The sequence below is a fragment of the Cinclus cinclus genome, chromosome Z, assembly GCF_963662255.1.
Source record: "Cinclus cinclus chromosome Z, bCinCin1.1, whole genome shotgun sequence".
NCBI classification, from domain to species: Eukaryota; Metazoa; Chordata; class Aves; order Passeriformes; family Cinclidae; genus Cinclus; species Cinclus cinclus.
The window spans coordinates 77,242,243-77,270,051 of NC_085084.1; the positions used below are offsets into that span (position 1 = coordinate 77,242,243).

At 44.6% G+C, this 27,809-nt stretch overlaps 1 protein-coding gene across 1 annotated transcript; it reads right to left on the minus strand.

Moving 5' to 3' along the window:
* Positions 1-22,868: 22,868 nt before the first annotated feature.
* Positions 22,869-27,809, minus strand: NUDT2 (nudix hydrolase 2). The gene is made up of 2 exons (XM_062513236.1): positions 27,144-27,809; positions 22,869-23,821 (listed from the first exon to the last, which is right to left on the minus strand). Exons 1-2 carry the CDS (start codon positions 27,265-27,267, stop codon positions 23,508-23,510), a joined length of 438 nt encoding a protein of 145 aa, XP_062369220.1. The 5' UTR covers positions 27,268-27,809; the 3' UTR covers positions 22,869-23,507.

A 27,809-nucleotide genomic window follows, 5' to 3' on the forward strand; every position in this document is an offset into this window, starting at 1 on the left:
TCCTTTTAAGCTTCAATATCTGGTTAGCAACTTTGTTGCTGAATTCTTTTACTCCAGCTGGTAAAGAGAAAATCCAAGATGCTGTGTGAAGGTATTCACAAAGTCCTTTCCAAAGCTTTGCTGCTCACACCTGCAATGGTTTTTCATAAAACAGAGAGTTATAAACACCAAAAAAGCCCTATTAAATCTTGCTGAGGGCCACAGCTCCCCTGCTCTGTCTGCAGCCGACTGTCTCTGGCTCTGTCCCTGCCCTCTGGCTCTGGCTCACTTTGCTCTGCAGTGGTAGACTGCTCACTGGCAGCTGTGTTGAACTTTTTGGAACATGTGCCAGGATTCCTATGACACTTGGCTGCAGCCTTGCTCTGTCCCACAGAGCAAGGATGAAGGGATGAAAGTCAGACTAGAGCCTGGAGGAGAATGGGACCAGGGGAAGGGGCTGGTACCTGAGCATACAAGCTGGACATCACAGGCTGATCTGTGTTCACATTAATTATGAGCCCTGCTGGATTTCCTCTCCTGCCCACAACCTCTCTGCATTAAACACAGGTAGAGAAATGCTGCTCTGAAGTCTCCAACCTGCACCTGCTGCTCCCCACCACAGCCTCAGGGATACAGCTGGTAAAGATATTTTATCTCCCTGCACTTTGCTCCTTCCCTGAACTGCATGGGGATGTGGGGGGTGTGGGAATGTGTTTCTCTTTCCCTTCAACTGCCTGTCCTGCTACCTATTCCAAAGCCATCACCCCAGGAAAGCCCTTCTGGCTCTTGCAGGGGAGAAAGGGAATCCTCCACTACATCTCTGTCTCTGTTTTCTTATTATCATTCAGTTCTCCAATTCATTACAACTCTGTAGCTCCTGGGCTTGTGCCAGGCAAGATGCTCTACTGCAGTGGGGCTGGAAGATGTTTTGGTACAGAGTATGAGGACAGGTGTATTAAATTGAAGTTGTTGCAAGACTAGGACTACATCAAATCCTTGTTTTGCTGAGAAATGCACAGAAGGTGACATGTTCCAGCTGCATCAAGCATCGCCAAGCCAGCTAATGCAGCACAGCTGAGCATCTACTGCCAACAAAAACACAGGCAGGAGAAACTGAGGCTGGTGGCTCAAGGCAATGCATTCTGTGCAATCAGACTTATGGTGTTTCTGGGCCCTTCCTGGGGTCTGTGTGATCTGACAGGATGAAAACTTGTAGGAAGAGTCTATATGGAGAGGGGGGAAAGGAGCCAGCTTGCTCATCTGAGCTGTGCCCAGCGATAAATAGTTGGGTGTATTTACCCATGTCACCATGACATGGGTAGCTAAATATACAGAGATGACATGCCACCCAGGCAACCATTAAAAATGCCAGAGGTCACCACATTTTGGATCAATCACAGCAGATCCCAAACCACCCAAAGTAACTGCCTGGTTAGTTTTTGAAGTGCATTCTTGGTATGAGCGAGACATAGCTGAGAAAAAGAGCTGGAGCAGAGAAAAGTGTTCTCAGGCAAGCCCTAGCCAGGAGAGGAGAGTAAGAAAAGGAAGGTTACTGCTGCCCCAAAGAGATGGTGATCCAGGACATGGGTGTTCTAGGGGAGCAGGTTGGATTACACGTGCTCAGGGCACTCTGCCAGTCCCCAAGTGCTCAGACCTGGCAGCTTCCCAGTGCTGCCTGACTCCTGACACGGCTTTGCAGCTCTGGCCCGGGTGGTTTCCAGTGAAACCTTCATGGTTTTGCAAAACAACATTTTCACTTTGAAGCTGTTGTTACGTGCTGGGTCAGTCCTCAGTTGCTGGCTTCAGAGCTTTCTTCCTGTTCTTCCTTCCTCCTTTCACCCTCCCAGCCAGCCTAGAGACACTCCTTTAAGACAAGTTGCACCATTTTCCAGGGTGAAAAAAAAAGGAATTGAAAGAGAGAGTTTTCTTTTTTTCTTCTTTTTTTTCCCTTTTTTCTTTCTCTCTCTCTTTTTTTTTTTTTTTTTGTAATATTAAGCAACACATTAAAAACCCCAAAAGACATGGACATCATGACTCAAAATCTGTCCAAAAATAAAGGATGTGAGGGAAGTTTTTAAGCTTTCTATGCAATGATTTCACTCCCATAGAGTTGCTTTAAATCCCTTGACTTCCTCAGGAACAGAAGATCAGGGCAGAAGAATTGTATACAAGCAAGCCAGAACTCCTGAGCCAAGCCATCCTGTCTCCAGGGATTTTGGGGTTTTCCTCACTCCTATGATGTTGTGGGATGCCATGCTGGTACCCCAGCCCTGCCCCTCACAGAGAAGAGGTGAGATGTGAGTGGTCAGTGGGGAGAGCAGACAGTGGCACTTCTGGAGGCAGCACAGGATGAAATTGGGATTCCTGACATAGATTCCACCAGGGTAGAAGAGTTTCTGAAGCTGCACTCCCACCCTTTAAGACTTGTCTCCAGAAAGCATTAAACATCTGCTGGCCTAGCTGGCAGCCTGAGTGATGCCCCGGGGTGATGAGAAGGACTTTTGCTAGGGGGTGCACAGAGGTGACCCTGAGCCCAGATCCAGCCCTATCCTTGCTCCATCCATGGGGTTATGGCACCACAGAGACCCTTAACTGTAAATATTTAACTGGTCCTTGCAAAGCCTCTCTGCACTGGCAAGTGCTTTATTAACCCACCTAGAACGCAAGTGGTCCCAAACCAGGATGGGCTGAATTCTCCCACAGTGCCCTGGAAGTCAGATGTCCCAAGGATAAAAGCACTGTAGTGTTATATTTGGGCTGCTTTATCAGGTGCTAATCAGGTATGGATCTAGGCCAGGTCTCTGTCCCCCAGGCTGACAGAAGACAGGATTCCTCACCCAAGGATCTTAGCAGCACTTAGCATGCACAGATTAAACATTGACATATCCAGCACTGTGATAAGCAGAAAATGAGACAGGACTTTAGACCCTCTTATAGCTAAACAGGAGCTTCAAGAGTTTCAGCTGTTGAAACCCATATCAGCCAGCTTGAAGGACACACCTAAACCCCGTAATGCAAATACCCGCAGAGTCTCCTTCCCCCAGACCAAATTTATCCCCAGAACCTCCCCCAGTCTCTTGGCACCTGTGTCACAAGTTTGTCAGCCCTCCATTCAGGTTCCAGACATGTGATTCCTGAATCCTCCAATTTTCAGCATTCTAAGGCTCTGAGGCTGCTCAGAGAAGACTCTGAGTCAATTCTGACTCGGTGTTAATAGCACCAAGGTCATGGTTTTTATCCCTGTATGGCCATTCACTTAAGAATTTAACTAAAGGATGACCCCTGTGGGTCCCTTCCCACTCAGAATATTCTGTGTTTCTGCATATGTTTACCTTCCTGATGGTTCAGGGAGAGCATCACTCTTTAAAGAGCCCATCAGGAAACAATTCTTCCTTTAAACAGAAGGACAGTTTTCTATATTGAAGTTCATTTTACAGGTTATCAAACACTTAGTCACTATCAGGTGTTTTTAAGGAGAGTATACAACATGTCCTAGCAGAAAGAGCCATAGGTAGCTAAACATAATAAGCCATAAACAAACTACTGCCTCGTCAAAAGCTGCAAGAACTGATTAATCATTTACCAAGCCCTTTTACACTGTTTAAAATGGAACTTTTTAGCAGAAAAGTCATGCAAAGTAGAAAGCAGTTCCCATTAGCTCTCATTTCCTGCAGCAGCTTGACAAATATGGGTGGTATATGGGGGATTTATTGCCACAAGGGACCTGGGGGAGGTTTGCTCACCATTTTTTCTGAGTATATACATGATGGGAGGAAAGAGGTAACTGCTGCCTCTGCAGTTGAGGAGGAAGAGCCAAGGTTATAGCATGAGCTGCCACAGATTAGCTACAAGCCAAACAAGGCTTAACACGAGGGGGAAGTGGCTGGGGGGTGGCTACAGAGGGTAACATTGCTCTGCAGTCTATGTGGTGCAGGTAAGAGGGACAGCATCTCTGCCTGAAGCACACAGCACTTACAGGACACCTGTAGCAGCATGAGGAGGTGAAGAGAAAGGACACACTCAGAGTCTGTCCCTTAGAGCAGTGCAGCATCCTTCTCCACCTGGAAATACACTAATTTGTGTCCTGAAGCAAGGAGGATAACAGCCCTAATGCTGAGTGCACCCTTCACCCCAGGTCTGGGCTTTTAGAAATTCCTGATAGCTCCAGTGAGGGGTAGGGATGACTGACCTCACTGCTTCAACCCTTGGCCCATGGGGATCTCACCCAGCTCCTTGGGATGAAGCAGCAATTTGGTTCATATTAACCCCATGCCAGCCACAGAGTCAGACCACCTGGGAGGCCTTTGACTGTATCCTGCACATGGACACATCTTCACCAGGTCACACCACAGACAACTCTGAGCAGGCTTATTTGTGGAAACCATCCTGATCTGGGGAGCTCTGCCGTGCTCCCCACGGCTCCTGATGCCTGGAGGATTTTTAGCTCACCTCAGCATGAAGGTGGCTGCACAGAAACTGCTGTCTTCTTCCTGTACAGAGTGCTGCTGCAAATCTGATTACCCTGTGCAAGCCTGACAGTGTCTTAAGCCCCCTGGAACTTTGCAAATCTCGGGTCTAGACCAGGAATATTACCTGAGGTTTTTCCTGTTCCAGAGGATTCCAGTCCCTCAGTACTGGGGGAAAAAAAAAGGTAGAGTTTACTGCACAGGTCTTTCATTCCTAATTGCTGTAGGAGCAGGAACTGGAAGATCCACTCCTGTCCTATTGTTCAAATGAACTCTTCCTCCAAAGCCAGCAGAAAAAAAGCCTTGCAAAATGAAATTTTCTCTCTGTTTCAGAGCTCTCTCTGACCCCTCAAGATGCGGTGTCCATGCGCTGCTCCAAGCTGCCATTAGTGGCCACAGCATCCCACTGCAATCCGGGAGCCGCTCTGCACATATCCTTGGGAAGGAGCTCCATCTGCCGAGCCAGTGGCCCAGGCTGAAACCCAGGGACCATTGCCGGGCTTGTCCCAGGGCTGTGCAGTGACTGGTCATCAGGCCAGTACTAGGTAGCACTGAGCTCATCAGACTCTTGTAAGGAGCTCCAAGGAGGTTTTGAGGTACCTTCCCTCAAATAAACCAAAGAAGGAGGGATGAGCAAAGCACAGATGAGGGGAGAAAAGGTCCTTGTGTGCCACAGCTGCAATCATGTGAGCACACTGGGGGACTGTGGAAATACAGGAAAATGGGAAAAAAAGGTGCTACCATCTCAGTCTGCTTTGAATGAAGTCAGCAGGCTGAGCTCATGCCAGTGAAGGAATAAGCCAGGAAGTCACCTGGGTCTCAGTTGGGCTCTCTCCCACTTAGATCCAGGCTCAGCTGGCAGCTCCTCTTGGACACTAAGCTCCTGGGAGCTGCCTGCAAGAGCAGAGAGATGAAGAGGCTCAATTCTTGATGGTTTTCTTTCAGAGGGACTGCTCTTGCTTGCTATTTTCTTGTGACAATGAGTCAGAGACCCAGCATGAGGGCAGGACCACGTGGGTCCTTGAGGGATGCTTCAGGCTCTGCATGGGTTAAGCCAAGTGCCTGCCAGGGTGAGGGGTCCTGGACAATGCACCTCATGCCTGCTGCACCTGTGGGAATTCTTGTGGCACTTACTAATCCACAATGGGAGATGAGGCTCTCAGACAGGCTAAGAGCCTCTGCTCTGGGCTCCCCACAGAATCAGTCTGCTGCTCACATGGGAATAAGTCTGCAAAGGCTCATCTAAACCCAGGCATCTCTGGAGCTGTTGCTTTATCCCAGACCATTTCCACTTCCCAGCCATGGGAGCATTTTCACATGTAATGTTTTTTTTCCTTCTGCATTCCTTCTTGGAGATACAGGATCTTTACTGTAGTTATTTTCCTAAATATCTGATACCATTTGATCTCTGTGATCAAAGGTTCCAATGCAGAGAAAACCTGCCAAAGGCCAGAGCTGAAAAGAAAGCCCATGATCATTTCCACCTTGCCCAAAGGATGTCATCTTTGGAGAGAGGAGGATTTCACCTCTGAAATACTGAACAAACTCCCCAAAACCCCAGTCCTCTTTACTCTGCAGACACAGTGTCAATTTTGCCATTTCTTTTTTTCAGATAACACTAAAGGTAAAGGATTGAGATTTTAAGCCTCTTCCTTATGTCTCCAGTGTCACAAAGCACCATGCTGGCTACAAGGCTGGGGTGGAACTGTAACAGATGGCTGTATATCCCACAAGTTTAGGGCTGGTGAAATATTTGTCTCCACTTGCTCTCCCAGCTGTTCTGTGCTGGAAAGCAGTGCCTGTCCTACACCAGACAGGGCTGCAGACAGTGGAGAGTGACTTCTGTGTGAATGTGTTGTGGCTAGCACCACACCACAACAAGTAGATAAAGTTTCACTCTGATTAAATTCACCATGAGGGGCAACATGAGAAAAAGCAAGGCACCTATCAAACTGATGATGGAAACAAGAACAAGCCTGCTCCACAGGACTTGGGCTGCCAAGGACTAACTGATGTGGAAATTACGTGACCGGGAGTCAGCAATTACAGGACTCTCCTGCTCCATGTGGGAGAGGCCACAGCTGGAAAATAGCTTGCTCTCTCCTAGGGACATCCCAGAAAAAGCTGTGAAAACAATTTGAAGAAAGCCTTGCTATGCATGAGGCTATACCACTCCCTAAAACAACCAATGCAGTGGGGAAGAATGGGCTCTAATGCTACAGAGTAATTTTATATGCAAGTATTTTCTTGCACATACAACGAATAAGGCCAAAGTGATGTCCTGAAACCCTAAAATTCTCAGTGGCTAATGCTCAGCTAATTCTCTTTGGTCTGTGCTGACAGGCTGCTTTTATACTGACCACTTTTCTCCAGGGCTTAAATATGACATTGGTTTCTGGTGTAGGCTCTCAGTCTGGTGCCAAGGAGATGCAGTGAAGAGTGTTTGCATTTTCAGTCCCAGGTAAGTAGTGGAGAATTTAACATCTGCATTCTTTTAAATTAAATATGCCTGTAATTTATCACAATTTGACCATGGAACAAACCCCACAGTAATCACAAAGAAACCAGCTGGTATTTTTCTTAAACACTGTGCTACAGTCAGACAAGACCAACCTCATGAGGGCAAGAATTTACTTCAGCCTTCCTCTTTGTTAGGTTGTAGAATATCCTTTACTATATCCACATCTCGTCTGAAGCCAGGTTACCCCTCTGATAGTGGGAAAGCTGGGAGCCATGACCCCTGGGCTGGGCAAAGAAGGAGCTGCACCATTGCAAGGCCCTGACTTGAGACCATGCCATTGCATGGATGCCAGCACTGCACTGTTTTTATTTGACTGCTTGACCACTAAAGGAAGCAACTCTCAGCCCTGCAGCTGACTTCTGGTCTCATGGGCAGAGCTGGGAGACGTGACATTGGTGCCATTCAGGGCTGGACCCCAAAGATGAAAGTGAAGCCAGCATTTTTTAAGTGTTTTTGTGCAAAAGGCCTGATGGTGTATTAAGTGAGAATGACTTCAGCAAGGCGTATGAGACAGACAAGAGCTGAGAGGATGCGGCTGAATAGGAACACCTTGCTAGCAAAAGTGTAACTCTCGCTTGCCCTGCTGCTGTTCACCTATCAGCCTTTGCTGCTTTTCCTTAGGGTGGGATGTGAGGTTTCCTCCCCATGCAGAGCCCAAAGTGATGCATGAAAAGCCAAATCCAACCTGAGAAACCATCAGAATGATCATTGGGATAAGCCACAGCAGGGAGCCTGCTCCCCCATCCAGGAGCTCAACTCCCCCTTCCATCACTCTTGGCTCTAGAACAACCACAGCTGATTTGTGAGGTTTTATCTCTGCCATGAGCTATAACACTAAAATCCTCTTGGTGGGAATAATATTCTCAAAAAAGAAAACGACCCTGTAACAGCATGGCCAAGTGCAGGGTTTCAGCAGACACATCCCACGCCACTCCGAGCATTCCTACTGAATTTTGCTTTTTCTTGCCAGGGCAGCCCTGCACCCCCCTCTGCTCCCAGCCCTGGCAAAGGCAGCGGGCCAGCCTGCTTAGCATGCGTCTGTCACTGCTGGGAGCAGCCACTGCTGCTAAGGAGCCTAGCCCCGCAGCACCGAGCATCTCAGTCCAGCGTCCCCCCCATCCTGGCTCGTCATATGATTTCTCCTAAGGGACAACTGCTGAGCAGGACTGTGTCTCCAAGCTGATCCTTTGCTGATAAGCCAGCTGCCAAGCCTCCACTGCTGAGACAAAAGAGTTTTTCTCTTCCCAGCAGGGTTTTTCTGCTGTGAATGACAGAGAAAGGGGTAAAAGTGAACTGCCTGGCACTCCTCGTGGGCGAGAGGCTTTGGGGGTTCCTTCTCCCCTGCTGTGCTGGCAGATCATGGAGCTTTTCAGGCTGAGTCTGGGCTGCATTTGCCTCCTTCCTTGGCTTGAGGGTAAGTTTCTCCTCCTTTGGGGTAGCTGTAAAATGGGAAGAGAGCTGGCTCCCAGGTTTTAACCTGCTTTCCAGCTGAAGTGTTGTTGGGCTGCAAAGCTCAAGAACCCACCAGCTATAAAACAAGAGCCGACAGGCACATTTCAGGGCAGCATTTTAAATGGGATTAAACACAGGGGTATAGAAGAGTGAGGGACAGGCTGGCAAGGTGTTGGGATGGTTGGACCAGGGACACTGTGGCACCATGCCGGAGGCTTTCATAAAGTGCTTTTAAGCTGCTAGGAGTCGTGGATGAATAAACCTGCCCAGGGAGGGAGACAGGCACTAAGTGACCTCCTAAGCACTGATGTTCCCCCTAGTCCCAGCTGCTCCTTCCCAGCAGAAGTGAGTGAGCTCAGAGCATTGCTAGCAGCATGGGAGAAGGTAGTGGGAAGTGCAGAAGTATTAGTCCTGCTCCTATGGTGGTTGGCTGGGAGCAGGATGTGATGGGAAGCTGCAGAGCCTGCACTGCGCACCTCCATGGAGCAAACTTGGTAGTGGCTCATGTTGACATTCAGCTGCTTTTTGAGGTTGTTGCAATCCTGTATCCTGCCCATGCACAGGAGTATTTTGAATCTGAGCAGAACTGTTTCTGACATGCATGGACAGATGCAAAAAGCAGAAGTCCCTGCTGAGCATCATCCCAGAGATCTGGAGCAGTGCTGCCCAGGAATAGTTTCCCAGGAGTGGTGCTACCCACAGTCTCACCAATCCCATTGTGGGCATCAGGAGGAATCTATTGTCTTTAAAAAAGGGAAAAGATCCTGAGGTAATAAGCCTTTTTATTTGGCTGCTCTGACTGAGATTTCAGGTTGAAAGCAACTCATTGAAATAAATTCCTAATGTTCTTCAATGCTCATTCAGTCCCTGAAGCTACAAGGACAACAGCCCTGTAGTCTTACAGGTTACATGTTCAGAGCTGTTCAAAGTCCCTCGACCAGAGGACTACAACTATTTGGGCTGCCCAGCTGGGATGTTTATTCCTTAAAGACAAACCTCAGACTGGCACCTCTGACCAGCTACTTTTCATTTCTTGCTGCACAAGTGAGTGTTCCCCAAGATGCTTTGAGAATTTACCCCTCAATTTGCTCTTTAGCTGGGTAACAGGAGAGGTTTGTCCTTCTATAGGTTTGACTTTTGCTCCATCTACTGCTGTTTTCTGGACATCAAAAGTTGCCAATTAAAGTGAACTGAATCTCTCACTTTGTAAAGCCCCAGGCTGAGGGTATGTCCCTGTAGTGGTAAGTGGTGATGATGCACGTGCATCTTTTAAAAGTTAAAGGAGATTTGGTTAGGACCTGGAAATGACACCATGATGGCATGTGAAGAGAGCAGAACAACCTTCAGGGTGTCACTCTTCCTTGCCTCTAAGGTAGAATCTTGTCTGGTGTTAGAATAAACTGATTTTTTAATGCTGCCATACAACTCAATCCTCATGGTTGTGTCTTATTAGTAAAGTAAAGGAGGATCACAAGGAATTTCTTTCTCTTTCTAGTGTAATGCTTTTGGTGGAGACATGATCAGCCACTGCATTTCAGCCAGACCAGGAATAAAACAATAAAACCACCACTATTTTGCAGAAAGAAATTCATCTTCCCAATGCCGGGATATGCCCAAAGAAGCTCAAAGAACAGAGCACAAATATGTTACTGCCTGGGCCTCATCTACTCCTGCAGCAGCTTTTCCCCATCCCCTCCTGCCTGGGGCTGCTGTGTTTTAAGGCTGCTGGCAGGACAAAGATGCTTGTTCTTAACAGACCTCTGAGGGCTTGGTTTCCTACTGAAAACTGGAAATCCTGGAATTTCCTAAGCTGGTTCTGACAGTTGTTTCTTTGGAAAGTACCCTCAAGCAGAGAGGAAGTAAAAATTAGTTTTAGACATCAGAAAAAAAATTCTTCACTGAAAGAGTGATTGGGCATTGGAATGGGCTGCCCAGAGAGGTGGTGGAGTCACCATCCCTGGACATGCTTAAAAAAAGACTGGATGTGGCACTCAGTGCCATGATTTAGTTGATGAGGAGGCGTTAGGTTAGGTCAAAAGGGGTTGATGATATTAAAGGTTTTTTCCAACCTAGTTCATTCTGATACTGTGAAAAGTTTTCTTAAAAAGCCAAACCTAATAGTGACCCTGTGAGCTGCAATGGGCAGTGGGAAGCCAGGCACAAGCAAGATCTGTGCCTACATGCACAGAAAGAAAACTGCTGAAATAAAAGTACATTTAACACTGACTCTGGATGCCCATGCACTGGGTGTGAGGCTGTGCTTGGCATCTTGGACTGATTCCATATCTTGGGAGCCACTCTCCTCCCCTTCAAGCCCATGGTAGTGCTGGCTGCTCCCTGACCCCTGACACCCTGACCTCAAGAGGCAGCCCTAAGTATTTTGCACTGAAGAGGCAGAAAGGCCAGGCTTGTATGATTGTTCTGCTCCCCCATTTACTTTTCCAGCCTCCAACTATTTTTCACCTGGGGGATTTCCTGGCTGTGGTGCATTTAATTCTTCAGTAGCTGCCAGACCTTCTCCCTTAGCTTGTGCAGGTTGTCCCTGGCAGCAACACACCATGCCTGAGTGCAGAATCACTTCTGCACCCTGCAAGGCTTCCCTTGGCACCCCTTGTCCCATTCAGGATCAGTCCTTGGCCTGCCAGCCCCTCTTCATCCTCTCAGACCTCTCTGGATTTTGTAGATAGCCATCATATCTCCACCCCAGGGACTGGCTTTCCCCAGTTGAATCAGCTTTATGGTGACCTCACCAACCTCCCCTGCTTCCCCTAATTTATAAAACTTTTTCCATCTCAAAACCTTCCTTCTTTTCCTATGGCTGCTCTGCTCCCTTGAAAGCCTTTGCTGAGCTACTTGGCTAAAAGTGGACCTTGCAGTAATGTGGAAAGATATGAAGTCATGTTGGTCAACCAAAAGCAAGATATTCTTAAGAAAGCAGCAGTGGTTGGGAAAAAATATGGTCCAAGCTACCCCAAACAATTTGCAAATGTCTTTGATCAAGACATCACAGGCAATGCTTAGAAACAGCAGAAACTTTCCCAGTCACACTGGGATTACTGGTAAGCAAGGCATTCATAGTGGCTTGACCTTAATTAGGAACATTGCATGGATTTTGCCCCTAATCCTACAATGGAACAGCATGTCCCAAGGAAGGCCATACTGCAGAGAAGCAGGGGCCTATATTTGCTTGCTTTTCTATCTTGTAACCAGACAGAGTGTCAGTATCATAGGACAAATGAGCTGGCATCAAGAGCCTTGCTAGAAATTGTTTATTTTGTTCCTAAAAATATGAAGAGGCCAGAGTTTTCAAGTATGAGCAGCCCAAAGCAGGCATCTACTTGGGTAAGGTTGGCATTTTCCAGAGACATTGAGTCCATCCTCAGGGAGTACACTGTATGCTCTGGTTGCTCCAGATTAACATTCTAAAAATGTTAGAGCTCATGGCCTTATTTGTCAGACCACTGGTCAGCAGAACCTGGGATGTTGTTTTGTCTCCTGAAAAAAGATTCTTGGTGCCTGATGTGTATCCCAAAGTAAACATCCTCCAGGTCTAGTTGTGGGTCTACTCCCTGTGACTGTGTGAGGCATGTGCAATGTTTGCTGCTGCTGTGCAGGTAACAAACATGGTGGTTGTTTAGAGGGGAACATAAAATATCAGGGACTCTACAGAGAGCAAAACATATCTCCTGCTGGGTCAAACAGCAGCACTCTTCAAAATGTAATGAAAACATCCAAAACTTTCAAAGAGAAAGTCATTGCCAAGAAAGGAAAAGAAAACACAGCAAAGATTGTGGCATGCTTAATAATAAAACCTGCAATAAAACATGAGAAAAAAACTTGGATGAGCAGCCTAGAGAGAGAATAAAAAATTGCCAGCAGAAATTTTTAAACATTATCTGAATCAGGAACTTGGACGGGGGCACAAATGCAAGAAGGGCAACCAAAAGTAGGGCAGTGTAGAGAGGCTGAATGGATTACTGGCTCTAGTGTTCACTTCAGACATGGTCAGGGAGGTCATGGAAGTCACTCTCTGTAGTCTGAAGAGTGTTATCAACAGAACTGGCAACAGAGGAAGTTTTAGAAGGAAAAAAAAAGGACAAATAATCTCTGGCAAAGGACCAGACCAAATGTCTTTTGAGTTACAGGAGTTACAGGAAACTAAAGATGGCATTTAAAAAAATTCTAAGGAGTGTATTAAATTCTTATTTAAAGCAACCTCAACACCAAAGGGTTGCTTTGCAGCAAAAATGCCCCTCTTAAGAGGGGTCTTTGCACAGTCTAGGGAGACACAGGTCTCTAGGCTCCATCTCAGCATCAGGCAAGTAAATTGAAACAAAGAACAGTATTTACACACAGATAAACATGAGAAAAGTCAATGCAGCTTTTGTAATGGGAATGTCTGACATCCATGATGGCATCAGTACAAACATAAATGTGCTGAACTGGTCAAGATCTTGTGTTTGCAAAAGGCTTTTGATAAGAATATTCTACAAGGCCTTTAAGAAACTCCATTCTCCTGGAGTAGGAGAGAGACCTAGCCCACAAGCTGGCACAAAGAAGTGGAATAAGTTGGCAATGATCACAGCAGTGATAGTATCAGAATCTGCTCAGAAATATTAGAAGGGATGAATAATTAAATAATTAAGCTTGCTGATGCCACAAAGTAATTAAGAATAATCAAAACTTAAGTTGACTGTGTGAAGCTGCAGAAGGAGCTCCTGATACTGATGGAGCAACAAAATTATATTTTCCTTTGAACTTCAAAGTTGAAAAATATAATGTAGTGGGCAAAACCATTTTACCAATAAATACCTAGCAGTACTCTCTGAGTTAGTTCACAAAGAGCACTGGAATGGCTGCCCAGAGAGGTTGAGAGAGGAATCTCCCTCTCTGGAGACATTCAAAGTCCACATGTATGTGTTCCTGTGTTCCTGTTCCAGGTGATCCTGTGTTGGCTGAGGGACTGGAACTTATGATCTCCAGTGGTGTCTTCCAACCCCAAAAAATTTGTGATTTTTTAAAAGAGGCACTGGCATCTTGTCGTCTTGAGTGAGCTCTTTACTTGTCTGATTCTTACCCTCTTCCTCTATTAGCAAGTATTAATGGCCCAATGCTGCAGACAGGATCCTAGGCTCAGCAGATGTTTTATCTGATTGAGTGCAGTTGTCATATTCCCCTGTTACACTGTAATGCATGTCTCAAATTATTACTTTAGAAATTGCTTTCTCACAGATAAGCTGAAGCAAAGAAGAGAAAATCCTGAATTCCAGAGCCTAGGGAAAAATGGCAAAGGTGGGGTGGGGCTGGGGGGACTGTATTAATCAATTTAAATTTTCTAAAGTTTATGGGAAATTACATATGAGATATTTCTCCTGGCTTTAGAGGCTGGCAGAAACTCAAGTCCGAAGTGCATTGAATATCTCACCTCCACCCAGCCCTCAGTAAGGGTTAAAGAGAACAGGACTCACAATTGTCCACAGATAGCCCAGAAATTTAATCTCCATTTAGGCACATTGGCTCGGCAGGAATTGTCTGGATTGGTGGCTATCACAGGTCCATGCAAGTCAATATCCCAGTGCAGACACACTGATGAGACAATCTCAGAGCTGGTGCAGAAGCACTGTGGTTTTTGGCTCTTCTCCTCAGGCATTCAGGCTGAGCAGAAAGCCCTGAGCTGTTTCTTAAATCTTTCTGGGGATTTAACAGCCCCAAGGCATTATTAAACTAGCAGAACCGTAGAATTTCCTGAGAGAAAAACATGAGAGCTCCTTTAAGCTATTGTTTATACTGTTGTTATTGTGTACCAGCTTCTGTTTATACTCTCAGTAATATTTTCAGATACTGAGCCAAATACTTATATTGGCTCAGTATTGTTTTGGGTTGTTTTGTTTTTTGGTTTTTGTTTTTCAATTATTCAGGAGGGGAAACTGCAGAAATAGCCTAGATAAAAATCAGTGTTCTTGACTAACAACACTTTCCAGTCTTCTCTTACTCTTTATGCTCAGTACTATAGCTCTGTCTCCTGGGGAAAAGAGAGCAAAAACATCACTGCAAAAGCTGGGAGTTGCCATATGTTGTTATTAAAAGATTTCTCAGAATGTTCAGAAATTTGAAACTTCTATTTCTATCCATCTATCTTAGGCATAAAATACACAGCAGAAAGCACACCTGCAACAGTGATGGATGGTTTAGCACTTAACATTTTTCTCAGGATATTCACAGGCCACACCTGATGAAGTTATACTGAAATCAGTGGCAATCCTTCAGCTAATGTGATGATATCTATCCTAAATCATCTAAGATGCTGGGACCTGTTCCTCTTAAAAGCAACAAGCAATTGCTTCAAACTGTGTATTTGCTGTGGGGCAGCTGCAAGTTCTCCCTCTTACAAAAGGATTTTTTTTAGTGGTACCTTTGTTCCTAAGGTGCACAGAGCAATGTCAGATAATTAAAAAAAAATAATTTCAATATTTACATGAGCTGCCTCAGCCAAGTACTTACACACTTCTGGTGAGATATCCAGAGTTTTACCCCTGCACTGCTTTAGTATCTCTAGAAGCCACATAATAGAAAGTGTAGCCCAAGGTGGTCTAGTTTGCCCCAGATGAACAGTACGAGGGGGATTTCAACCACTCTTTTATAAGAAAGATTTTACCTGGATAGGGGCAAAATATCACTCAAACCATCTAATTATTTTGGAGGAAGGAAGGGATGGCTACCTAGTTAAAACAGTTGAAGTACTGAATTAAATATATGTGTGTGTGTATATATATATAGGCAGATATTTGATATAATCATTCAAGCTGGAAGGATGTTTCTCCTCATTAGTTACATAACTGCTACTTTCCCCTAGCATTGCTCGTGGCTATTTGCACGCTCCTTTTTTTTTTTTAATAAATGTCATTCCAGGAAATTAGGAAGCTGTGGGAACTGTTTATCCAGGCATGCCCATCCAGGAAAGGACTGGTGGGTTACATCTTACTTCCCCTAGGGTATTTACAAAGAGGTGTGTTTGTGCACAGTACTAAACCGTGCTCTGATTGTACTGCAGTAGCAGAGGGACAAGGCTTCCTCATAAGGAACACCCGGCTGGAAAAGTGCATCCGTGCCTCCCATGAGACCAACAGCATCAGCCTGGCCAGCTGCAAGGAGCACTCCTGGCAGCAGCGCTGGGGCTGGGACCCTGCCACGGGCACCATCGTCAGCCTGCACACCAAGCGGTGCCTGTCGGCACACAGGACGCGCCAGAACGCTCTGGTCAAGCTGGAGCCCTGTGGAGACTGGGAACGCCAGGTGTGGTCCTGCAGCAAGAAGGGACACTTGACTCTGCAGAGCCTGGGCTTCCACCTTGGCACCAAGGAGGGAGGCCACAAGGTCTTTGTGTCAAGGGAGAAGGACAAGTTCAGCAGGTGGAAGACATTGGCAGATGAAACCATCTGTGCTGCTGCCCAGAGAGCAGCTCAGAGGCCCAGCAAACCAATACAGCAAGCTCTAGACACACGCGTGTGGATCTATGAAAGTAAGATGAGGTAGATTTAGCATCTGATAACATCTAACTTTCATGTCATCTGAACCACCTAACACCAGACTTGCACTCGTCATTCTAACTCATGTTCACTTTGGCCCCACCTGGAGAAACACCAAAGGGCTCCAGTTCAGCCCCACTACCTGGTACCACTGGTTTCAGGGTTTTCCAGAAGCATTCAAAACCTTATATGGTCAGGTCTCCAAATCCCAGCAGCATTTCTGAGGACAGGCAAATATTTTGGTGAAATATTTCTGAATTGGTGCCCACAGCTAAGAATAGTGGAAATTGGTTGAGCCTCCCAAGCACAAAACATGCAAGGCAGTCTCATGAAGTCAGGCACTATAGACTTTGAAAGAGCTTTTAGTACTTTGGGATATCTTTTTTGGTAAGACAACAACTGGAGGCAGCTGAAAACCTCTTTTAAACTCGTACGAATTATTGAGAAGCAGTTGTACCAGAAATTATTGCTTCAGTTTCTGAAATTAAAGTTCTCTTCTATGAGACCCCTTCCACTAATGGAATGTTACAATGCACCTTTCCACTAATGAAACCTAGTTCTAACCTTCATTCCACGTTATCATTATCTTCAGAAGTGAACCTTGCTCCTGGTGCCCAATGTAACCATAAAAGACTGGTGAACACAGCAAGTAGTGGCAGGTAACTCAAGTGTTGCCACTCCACCTTTGCATTAAGAAACCCCAGAAGATGATACCAAAAATTATTAAAAATTTGGCTTGTATTAACCATTTACAGCCATGGCATTTGCTGAAGAGAACCCAAACTCTGCTTTCATGAGTGTTCACTGGCCTTTGTCTAGACTGGACACAGAAAGGGCAAAAACCCTGGTCTTGTCACAGTTTTAGGAGTTTGACACAAGGCTACCAGACACCAGGCATGGTCATTTTACCAAGATGGGACTGTGATAATTTGTCACATGCCCACTGAACCCCACTGCTGACCACTGATAATTCATGATCCAGTCTGATTCCCACTTCCATTTAAGTCCTTCTCTGCAAATAAAGGTAGTTTTCAGTACTTCTCTTGTAAAGTTGTGTGCAGAACTGAGATCTGAAAATCACATTCAATTCCTCCTCTCCTCCTCTCCTTTGGCTCCAGAGAGCCAAAAAGAGCTGGTGTTTGTAATGGTTTTTATGTTTGTCCACTCTGTAGGTGATGAAGTTCCCAAAATTATTTCCCTGACAGGAGGCTATTCCTTACCTTAAGGTTAATGGACCCAATGATACTTTGAGCTCTGCAGAAATGAGTAAAGAGAAAATATGATGTATCTGGTTGGCATAAGCAGATGGATTATAAATATAACCTTTCGACACAGAGAGGCTGTATCTAATTTGAAATAAAAAGACATGAATCTGCTGCTTTGGCTGTCATGTGCAGAGGTGTCCTTTTTCTCCTCAAGGTTTTTAATTAGTCAACTAGAAGGTCAACATGTAATTATCACAATAGTTACAAGTGTTAGTGTTTTAACATTAAGTTAAATATGGACCACACAAATTAAATACCATAATAGGGCAGTTAAATATAGGTTAGTAAATGCGTGGAACATTTAAGATACGGAAAAAAGGCATGTGAAAAGAGTGTTTTCATTCCCCAAGGCAATGTTCCTGCCAGCCCAGGGCTGCCTTGGGGCCAGGATCCCCAAATAAGGCTTTGAGGGTAAACATAGAGCAGCTTTTGAATCAGGCTGTGCCACTCATTGCATCTCATGCAAACTGGTAATTTTCCTATCAATTCCATGGTTCAGTCTACTGGAGGGAACCTCTGACTACTCAGTAACAACATCAAAGTCCTTTGTATTTGTTTAGGCATTGTTTAACTTGTAGCTGATCAACAGATGACTTCAGCGGGTTATCTGCTCCATAAATTACACCTGTGTAGCTGTGGTGTGGGGCGCTCATGCCACAGGATGGGATGGGGTTTGGATAGGCAGCAGGGAGCCCTGAAGTCACAATTTTCTTGGTCTTGGCATGTGCATCATTGCAGAAGAATTGCTGACACCAAACTTCCCACAACCTCCCCTCTAGTAGCACTTGCTTCCCCATACACCCTACTCTGCCGTAGGACTGGAAGGCAAAGGAAGATATTGAGCCTTCAGAGGAAAGGACTACATACCACCTTTTGGATCCCATTTTTATATCTGCAGTGTTGTTAATAGCTGTGATTCTTCCACTTGCCTCTTCCTCACTCATCCTTTAACAGCAGGTGTTGCACTCATACTTTTAAAACCAATGACCACATCTACCACCAGAAAACAAGCTATGCTTTGGTTGTCAATTCCATCTTGAGAGGTTCATTTCACCTTTAAAATCTGTGACAGTTGAAAGCCTCGGATGCACAGAAAGAGGTGATTGCTACTGCACCACATCCCACTCACCCTACAGGACACAGATACGAACCAGCAGGGCTGGGTTCCCTTTCCTTACTGGGAAATGAGTATATCCAGGTTCCTGAACAAAATGTAAATTATAATCATACAGACCTTTGCTTTATTTCCTTCCAAGCTAAAACCATTGATTCATCAAAGATTGATGCTGTGGACAGAGAGTCTTCTGTGAGCTCGACTGACTCCCCTCTGGCTAACATATTCAACAGCACAGTGTCTCCACTAAAGACCAAACAGGTGCAGCTCCCGGCAAATGAGGGTGAGCACTTTTCTGAATGCATAAGTAAGAGCAGCAGGAAGGAAAGTGTGGGCAGCATTTCGAGGTTACTTAGTGGTTTTCAGTGGTGGAAAAGTACCTGAGTATTTCTGAAGAACTTCCATGTGTACCACTGAGTCCTTTCATCCAGCATGCTGAGGAGTCTCTCTTGGCAAGCTGTTCAGTGATACAGGCTTAACCTGGAGGCATAGCCACCAACTGTTTTAGGAGCAAAAATTATGGCTGGGGAAAAAAATGGCTGGGGTGACATAAAGTTTCCAAGTGACAATAAAGTGACATAAAGTTTCCCTTTCTGGATCTCATACAAAGGGATTTGTGGTTACAGTGAAGCCTCAAGAGGAATCTGGGCCCCTGGTCCAACTGAAAGCTGCTAATTTGAGTCTTTCTGCTTCTTCCACTAGATCCATCACACAACCACTCCAAGAAGCATGGAAATCGGGGGAAAAACACTGGGGCCAGGCTTGCAGGTAGGTCCAGGGACCAGCCAGAGGAGGAAGGGACCAGGTAGATGAAGGTTTATTGGTGCCTCTGTCATTCCCATTGTGATAAGATATACATTTCCCTGGGGTACTGCTGAGGATGCCCAACAGGGAATGAGGGCATAAAATTACCTGTCAGGAAGACTCTTTTTAAAGATTGAACAAATCTCCACAGGCCCACAATAAAAAAAAATAATATATTAGTAAAAGCATGAAAGTGCTTTGTCCCAGCTCCCCTGGAGAATCAGATGACCCCACTGCTTTCCCCCAGCTCTTCTTATTTTCTATCAGGAAGATGCAGAGTAGAGAAGCATGAGATATCATTGTCTTTGTAGCAAGGAAGAAAAGCTTTTGTGGCCACCTTCAACAGAAGGATGATGTGCAGTGTAAAAGCAGCTGTAAGATGTTGATCTTGTAAGCAAAGTACTTTTCCTGTTACCTGGCATTTTTCAGGGACATTGCAGGATATTTTTTGTAGCAGTTGTGGCTATTGTATAATAAAAGGGGTATGTACAGCAAACATGTAATGTTTTCTCTGATACCCTTTCAGGCACAAACTGGAAGACAGCCATGCTGGTCCTCAGCCCCTTGGCATTCATACTGGGATTAATAATACTGACACTCAATGTTCACTACAACAAGTAAGTGAGAGTCAGGTTTATTGGCTTTGCCATGAACAGCATTTTAAAGAAAAACCCTAACATCTCAAAACAAAAGTCTTGGTATTGGCACCCTTCCCCATTCCACACCTGACTTTGCTGGCTCTCAGAAGATGGGTCTGGTCGCCAGTGTGTCACCTTTGGTGATTCCTTCTCTCTGCCACCCAGTTGATCCATCCCACTCATTGACCCACCCAAATTTAGCCACTAATGTTGGCTCCTCCTCTCCTACACATCTTGCACCATCGCTGAAGGAGTGGCATTACAGTTGCAGATGTGGAGAAGCAACCAAGTGACAGACAGGTGCAGTTACTCTCTTCTTCTTTCTTCTTGTAGGAAAAAGAAAATCCTCTCTGCTCTGAAGAGCTCTCCAGCCAACAGCAGCAGAGTTGATTTACGGGAGCCGACCCCCTTGCGAAGAGACCCCCAGCCATACCTTCCACCATCCTGCTCCCCTTCCCTGAGGCGTGGAGAGATCCTCATCGAGTGGAAAGATGGGACTGTCACTCCTCTTTTTGACAACATCAATTACCAAGTGGACTAGCTCCAAAATGGCAGAGCTTTTGTTCCATCCCGTGTCACTGCTCCCACCAGGAAGACTGCCACCACAGCTTGACAGGAAGCACTGTTTGGGGTTTTTTTCTAAACACTTGAGTACAATTTCCTTGCACAGCACAAGGTTGAAGCAAGCAGAGTAGTTTGTTTGGTTTGTATAGGCACATGCTGCAGTTCCTGAGCTGCTTTAACCCATAACAAACCCCAGGTTTCCCTAAATGAAGCTGGAACTTTTGCCAGCTGCAATTGCCCATTGAACCAAAATTAGTTACTGAGAATATGAAAAAGTAAGTCTTTGAAGACAAGGCAAAAGGTAAAAAACAGAAGTCCTGATGATCTTTAAATTTTTTATAAGATAAAACTATCTGCCAATAGACACAGAAGGCCATCAGTTACATTGTCAGAGTGAGAATGTAATTAATAAGCACCACCTTCTATAAAATCTCTTCCAGGTATCTGCCAAAATATTTATCCCCACAAAATTGTCAATCAAGCAGCAGCAAGTCATTTTTCTAACTTAAAAGGCAGCATTCCACTGTCCTCTCTGCATCACTGCAAAAGCCATGCTGACAGAGCATGTGTCTTTCAAAACGTTTCCATATTTAGGATGTACTAAACCTTATTATAACACACATCCTCTTTTATTATATAGACTGGCAAATAATGTCAGTGGTGCTTGTTGGGGATATTGCATATAGAGCCACTTTATACCAGCTTCAGTCTCTGATTTCCTATAATCATATGGAATAGTCAACGAATAGATACATTGCTCCCCCAGAGCAGTAACAAGTTGTTTTTCTTTTAGATAGGAGTAAGACATTGTTTTCAGCCTTTACACTTCCTGTTTCAGCATAATTACCTGTGACTATCACACTCAATCCTGATCTTTTCTCAGTGAAATTTGCAATGTCTTACGGCTTTCCTAATATTCATGAACGTATGCTTTCTTTCTCTCTGATTTTGAGATGATGTAATCATGGCTATAAGTCAAGAATTATGCGGAGAAAGAAACAATAACACCAGGAAATTACAAGTATGAGCTGTGTCAGTGTATTTGCTCAGCAGAGCAAGGGAAACCATATCCTCACGTCTCTTACTTGAGCAACACCTTGCATTTGACCTAAATTAAGCTGTTCTGCTATTTCAGTGTAGCTTGGAGTTCTCTTGAGTTTGGTTTTATTTAATATAGAGGAGAAATAAGGTCTCTCCAGGGAATTTAAAATCTCTGGGTTTTGCTTGTTTGGGTTTTTTTGTTTGTTTTTGTTGTTTTTTTAATGGTAAAAAAGCTTACTGTCATAAGATATTATTATAACCAAAAACTTAACTGATCTAAAAACAAAACAAAACAAAACAAAACAAAACAAAACAAAACAAAAAAAAAAACAAACCACAAGGCCTATTGGTTTAGGGCACAAATATAGTAGAGGTTGGAAATAAATATATTTGCCAAGAAGATTATTCCATAATTATTTACTGGAGCGTTTCCCAGATGCTCCTTGGGAAAATATTTTACTATTAGATATGGGCAGAAGAAGAACTTTTTCTTCACCAGTGTACAGCAAGAATCAAGTTCTGACCTTCCAACATTTTCACTTTAAATGAAACTTAAAGACTCTAGGATCAAAAAATGTGTAAGAATCATTTTACTCACATGATTTGTGGGAATAGCTCTGTACATAAATCACTCATAATGCATGCACAGTGCCTGACCCATTATCACAGTTGCACCCCTTGGAATTTAGTCCAAGGAGCACATCACCTTACAGTGCACAGCACTGGTCACCCTCCAAATCTTTGACGTGCTTTGGGAACACTAATGGCACTACAACGATTCAGCAGTGCCATTTAAAGGGAAATACTGGCCTGGAGCTGAGATAATGTGTTTTCCAAAGCACCAAGTGCCTGTGTTCATTACTGCTGAATGGGCAGAACCGATGACTTGTTAATGACTCTCTAACTCCATCTTTATATGTTAATCTTGCTCATAAACACGAAGGCACCAACAACATTGTTTACACAGCACTGATTAAATGGCAGCTCAAACAATAATGAAAAACCATCACTGAGGCTGCACAGGCTTTTAACTCTTGTCTCCCACTCTCACTGGTTGTTACACTCTCTGCCACCACTTGAATGAAACACTTCTGAGCAGTGGCCATAATCAAAATAAAGCCTGACTGTGACGTGGAAGAGCACTGAGGTATTTTATGTGTGTATAGACATATATATTCATACATAAAATCTTCCTTACAGTGCATCCCTTTTTTCAAAATATAAATACATACAATTTTAAATCACTCAACTGGAAGATATTGGAGTGACAAGCAAGAGACTCTTGTCACACTGGTACCAGCATTATTAATGTCTGCTGCGCCAAAAGTTGAGTGGCTACAGCCATAGAAGCACTGATAGTATGAAACAGACACAATATTGCACATAAGCTTGGATATCCTGTGCAGAAGGTGAACTAAGTACCCTTTCCCAACCCCCTAGAAAATGTATAGCTAAAGTGTCTGTTGAAGACCAAAGAACTAAAAGAAAGAGGCAAAAGTTTAATTCACCACTTAAATACTGTACCTCAACCATTTACTAATTATCTCTGGAGGGAAAATGTTCTCATGACAGTATATTAGGGATGTACATACATTTATGATACAAACAAAAAATACCCGAAATGATATGACATGTTATCACTGTGTATCACTGGAAGAGCTGGGAATAGAACTACTGCTTCTTCATTTGAAATTCAAGGTATGACTTCTGCAATAAGCATTTAGTTATTAAAAATCCCCATATTCTCATTTTCTCAACTCTCTAGCTTCACATCAGCAAGTCAAGATGTAAAAAGTGATTTTTCAAAAAGACCTGTGGTTGTTCAGCACTTCAAGGAATAAAAAGAAAGGGGGGAAAAAAAGAAAAAGAAAAAAAGACAGAGACTTTTGTTAGCTCTGGGCTTCAATTCAGACATCTCTGGCTTATGGTTCAACCAGACTATGCGTTTTTGTGCTAGCTAGGGGAGACAAAAGCACAATCTCTTTAAAAGCTCCATGTATCCTCACTGAATTTCTACAGATTAAAAAAAAAAAAAAAGAAATCTACATTTCTGCAGCCATATAATTCTTCCTCAAGTCTAAAACATAAAAAGCAGACTCATCTCCTCAAGAAATCCCCTTATACTTCACAAAAACACTTAATCTCTGGAGCAGAGAAACTGATGCACTTCTTTCAGCATTTCTTGCATGTCCTCATACTCTGCAAGTTTGCAGGCATCCTCCAGCTTCAGCCATTGGAAAGCTTGGTGCTCCTCCGACAGCTTGATTTCTGTGTTGCAGTCCTTTATTTCTGCCAGCCAGTACACGACAGTCTTAGGCTTGCCACGGACAGGGTACTGCAGCTCTTTCTTGTAGCCCTCGATGAGGGTGAGCTGGCTGGCCTGCAGACCAGCCTCCTCCTGTGTTTCCCGGAAGGCTGTCTGCAGGTCATCCTCCCCTGGGTCCACATGGCCTGCCAAAGGGTGGAAAAGTAAATCTCTGGGAAGGAAACTCACATTTTGCCTTAATCAGGAAGTGTTGAGAGACAGAGATGAGAGTACATGGTAGCTGACACAAGATGAAAGGGAAATTGGAAAACAGAGATTGCTTTTCCAGATCTTGTGTTCTTGATTTATCTTTGTCTTGTGGCTTTTAGGATCACTGTTTATCCCTCACCTCCTTAAAGCTCCATCGGCCTCTCAGCATCAGACATCTTTTCTTCCCATTCCTCCCCTCCACTTCTGGAGTACTCTACACCCAAAAGGAGTGCTGATTCCCTCATTTTTTCTTTATCCAGTTAGAGCAGAGACAAGTCACCTGAGAGTCTTAATCCTCTCTCAACCATGTCCCCTCACATATGCTTAAGGCTCAATTCTATAGAACTCTTACTTGTGCCAACAGTCCAGAAACAACAGGACCAGGCATTAATATACCGTTTAAAAGGTGGGTTTCATTTAGGCAGCTAGAGACTTTTTTCTCTTCCATACTCCCCTGTGAAACAAGCAACAAGTCTAAAAGCCAGTCCTTTCACCAGCTGGGTAGTCCTCCTAGGACACATCATTTATTTTACGTTGCTCAGAATGAGAGGTGCCACTACAAACAACGGATAAATATAACACATCCCCAGCCGTTTGTACTTTTGTTGAGAAATGTCAGATTTGGTTTTCTCATGAAAGCTCCAGATCAGAACATAAATAGAACAAGCCAAGCAATACCTCAAAAAAGCAACACAGCAGGAGCTGGGACATTTTAGGAGGAAAAAAAAAAGTTTAAGTTCTATTTTGTTCCTGATGTCACTCTATTTTCTATGTAGCTGGCTGCAAATAGTTATAATTTCATCACAGAGATGAATCATTCCTCAGGTCCCAGGTACCCAAAGCCCCCTTTTAGTACCACAACTGGGGTATGCAGGAAGCTTGCTTTGCTTTTGCAACAGGTCCCACTCACTTCCCTGCCTGCCTATTGAAAGCGTGAACACCTCTCACACCATGACATCACCTCAAATGTAAAATACACTTTTATTTCAAGCAGCAGCTGTGCAGGAGACAGCATCTGATGTTGATACCTGTTGATAACCTCAGGTCTAAGCTCAGTAAGTTGCTAAGTTTGTGCAATACAGTCTACCTGGAGGGCAGAAAAAGGACTGCAGGCAGCACCTCACACACAAGAGCTTCCAGTTCCTCCCATTTCCACTAGTGCAGTTTCAGTAGATGGAGAAGGAAAATGAACCTTACATCCCCTTCCCATCAGCCTCAGCTAGTGCAAAGTCACAGTCCTAGGGGCCAGAGGTAAGGCTGGTGAAGTTCATGTGAGGGAATCCAAGCAAGTCCAACTCTTACAATCCCATCAGAGTTGCAGCTGCTTAGAGACCTTTTAAAATAACAAGGTACAGCTGTAGCTGTAAACTGCCTTTTGTGTGTGCGCTTTGAGAGAGAATTACAACTTCTCCTTCTGGCTCCTGCCCCACGGAATCTGTCAGCATCACATACAAGTTATGTTACCACATTGCACATTCCAGTGCCACCTTTGAAGACCCCTCCTATCAGAGATATAATAAAATGGAATAAGTTACCTTCATTAAATTCCCCCAAATCAATAGCAAGCTTCTAATACAGGCCACCATCAGACTGTGCCTTTTGAGCTCTAAAATCTTAAGCAGTGTGTTGAGGGAGGTGATTCTACCCTTCTGCTCTGGTGTGACCCCACCTGCAATGCTGTATCCACCCCTGGAGTCCTCAGCAAAGGAAGGACATTGATCTGTTGGATCGAGTTCAGAGGAAGCCATGAATATCATCAGGGAATAGAACACCTCTCCTTTGGAGACAGGATGAGAGAGTAGGGACTGTTCAGCCTGGAGAAGGCTCTGGGTAGGCCTTAGAGCCCCTTCTGCTGGCTAAAGGGTGGGGGTTTATAAAAAAATTGGGAACAAACTTTTGAAAAAGGATTGGAGTGACAGAAGAAGGGCTCTTGCTTTTCATCTGGAAGAGGGCAGACTCAGACTACAGATAAGGAACATTTGATTTTATTATGGGGGTGGTCAAACACTGGCACAAGTTTCCCAGAGAGGTGGTGGGTGACCCATCCCTGGAAACATCCAGATTGGATGGGACTCTGAACAACCTGCTCTAGATGAGGATGTTCCTGCCCAGTGGTGGGGGCTTGGACTAGCCAACCTTGAAGACTCCCTCCCAACCTACACTGTTCTGTGGTTCTAGGTGTGTGAGAAGTATGCTTATCAGACAACTAGCTCCCTAACAAAAACACCTACAAGTAATTTAAATCACTTGTCCAGAATTTCTGTGTTCCCAGGGAGTCCTTCCCCAGGGGTTTCTTCTCACAACAATCAATCATGTCCCAGCAGATGTTTTTTAGCTTTCCACTAGGCTGCAGACTCAACTCCCCTAGGCTCTTGATGGAGTAGACAGAGGGGTAGATTTGGAAAGTTTAGTTCTTTCCCTTAATAGGAGAGCCTAGCTGACACTGTTAAAAGACTTTTCCCCCCCAGTTTGCAAGTTCTGGTTTATAAGCTGCTGCACCATGCTTTGAAAGCACCACATTTTACAAAATGAGAAGTGAAAACTATCGGGAAGAAATCTCAGGTGCTAAGAAACAGGATGCAAGAAGACCTACAGGGAACCTGAAGTACTTCTGTGCTGCATTTTTCCTGGTACCAGGGCTATGACTAGGTACTACCAAACCCTGGCTCTGCCATGTGCCTTTACAGAGGAGGTGCTGCTATGTCTTGGGACACGGGGCTTGTTTTCTGCTCTGAGGTCTCACTGATAACCAAGAGGTAAAGTTAGTTCTCTGTATTAGGCGAGTGATCTACATCAGTGATCCCCTGCATCTCCCAAGAAAGGTGTATTAAAGCATACTATTACAGATTTCAATTTGCCTTCCTGTAAACTGTGACCCCTCTGATCACACATGGGTCAAACAATCCTGCACTGGAAATGGACCAGACCCGAGGCAAGAAGGTAGAACACTCCTTCATTACCTCGCTTCAGCTGTGTGCCCATCTTGCCAGAAACATCAGACACCTGAGGAGCTCAGCTGGGTGACAACCCCTGCCCCAACCCAAATCAGCTATGTCAAATACTTCATGTATCCACAACCTGCAGAGGATTTCAGCCTCAAAACTCCCCACTCAGTTGTGTCAGGAGCACCACCAGACAAACAGCACAGCCAGCAGCTACTCTCAAGTGGTAACATCCCCTCTAAACTGACCTCAGCCAAAATTCATTCTGCAAACTGACACCAATGACCTCCAGGACTGTTATCAGAACAAAAAGCACCTTTGGGCGGGGTCCAGTGGTGGGTCCCATATGATGTCTGAAGCAGGAGGTACTCGATGCTGTTAGAGGATGGTGCTGGCTGTAGCCTCCTGTAGATGATCAAGCCACAAGCTCTCACAGCCATTCCGTTCTGCCAACTGCACCAGGAGCTGTGGAACAGCACAAAACACAGGGCTCAAACAGACCAGCTGTATTTACCCAGCAAACAGACCTCAGCCCAGTAAAAAAGTTGTCTACCCCTTTGAAGTTACTAGAGCATAAAACAGTATCTTACCTTTGAATTGTAAAAAAAAAAATTCTTTTTAAAACAGGGAAACAAGAATCTAGATAAAAGCAACAACAACCAAAAGAAGTTATTGAGAAGCATGAAAAATGACCTGCATGTTATTTCTTTGCTGCTGATAGATTAGAAACCATACAGTGGGGAGGGGAAAAAAATTACAAAGCTAAAGGAAAGCCACGGATTAAAACTCTGAAACTTTTCCACTGCAAAAGTCCAAAGGCCCTGTGCAGAGGTAATACCTCAACATTACTGGAATTGACATATGGTAATAATTGCTCTGGACAGTTTCCCTGGAGCACAGAACTCCTCAGGATACCAGGGGCAAACCTGAGAAAATGAATGATGAAGCTCTCTGCTGTCCTGCTTAAACATAAGGCCGTCAT

Coding starts and splice junctions, on each gene's coding strand:
- NUDT2 (XM_062513236.1), bottom strand. CDS start 27,267: ATGGCTGTGAGAGCTTGTGGCTTGATCATCTACAGGAGGCTACAGCCA. Junction 23,822..27,143: donor CCACTGGACCCCGCCCAAAG/GTGCTTTTTGTT, acceptor ACCCTTTGGCAG/GCCATGTGGACCCAGGGGAG.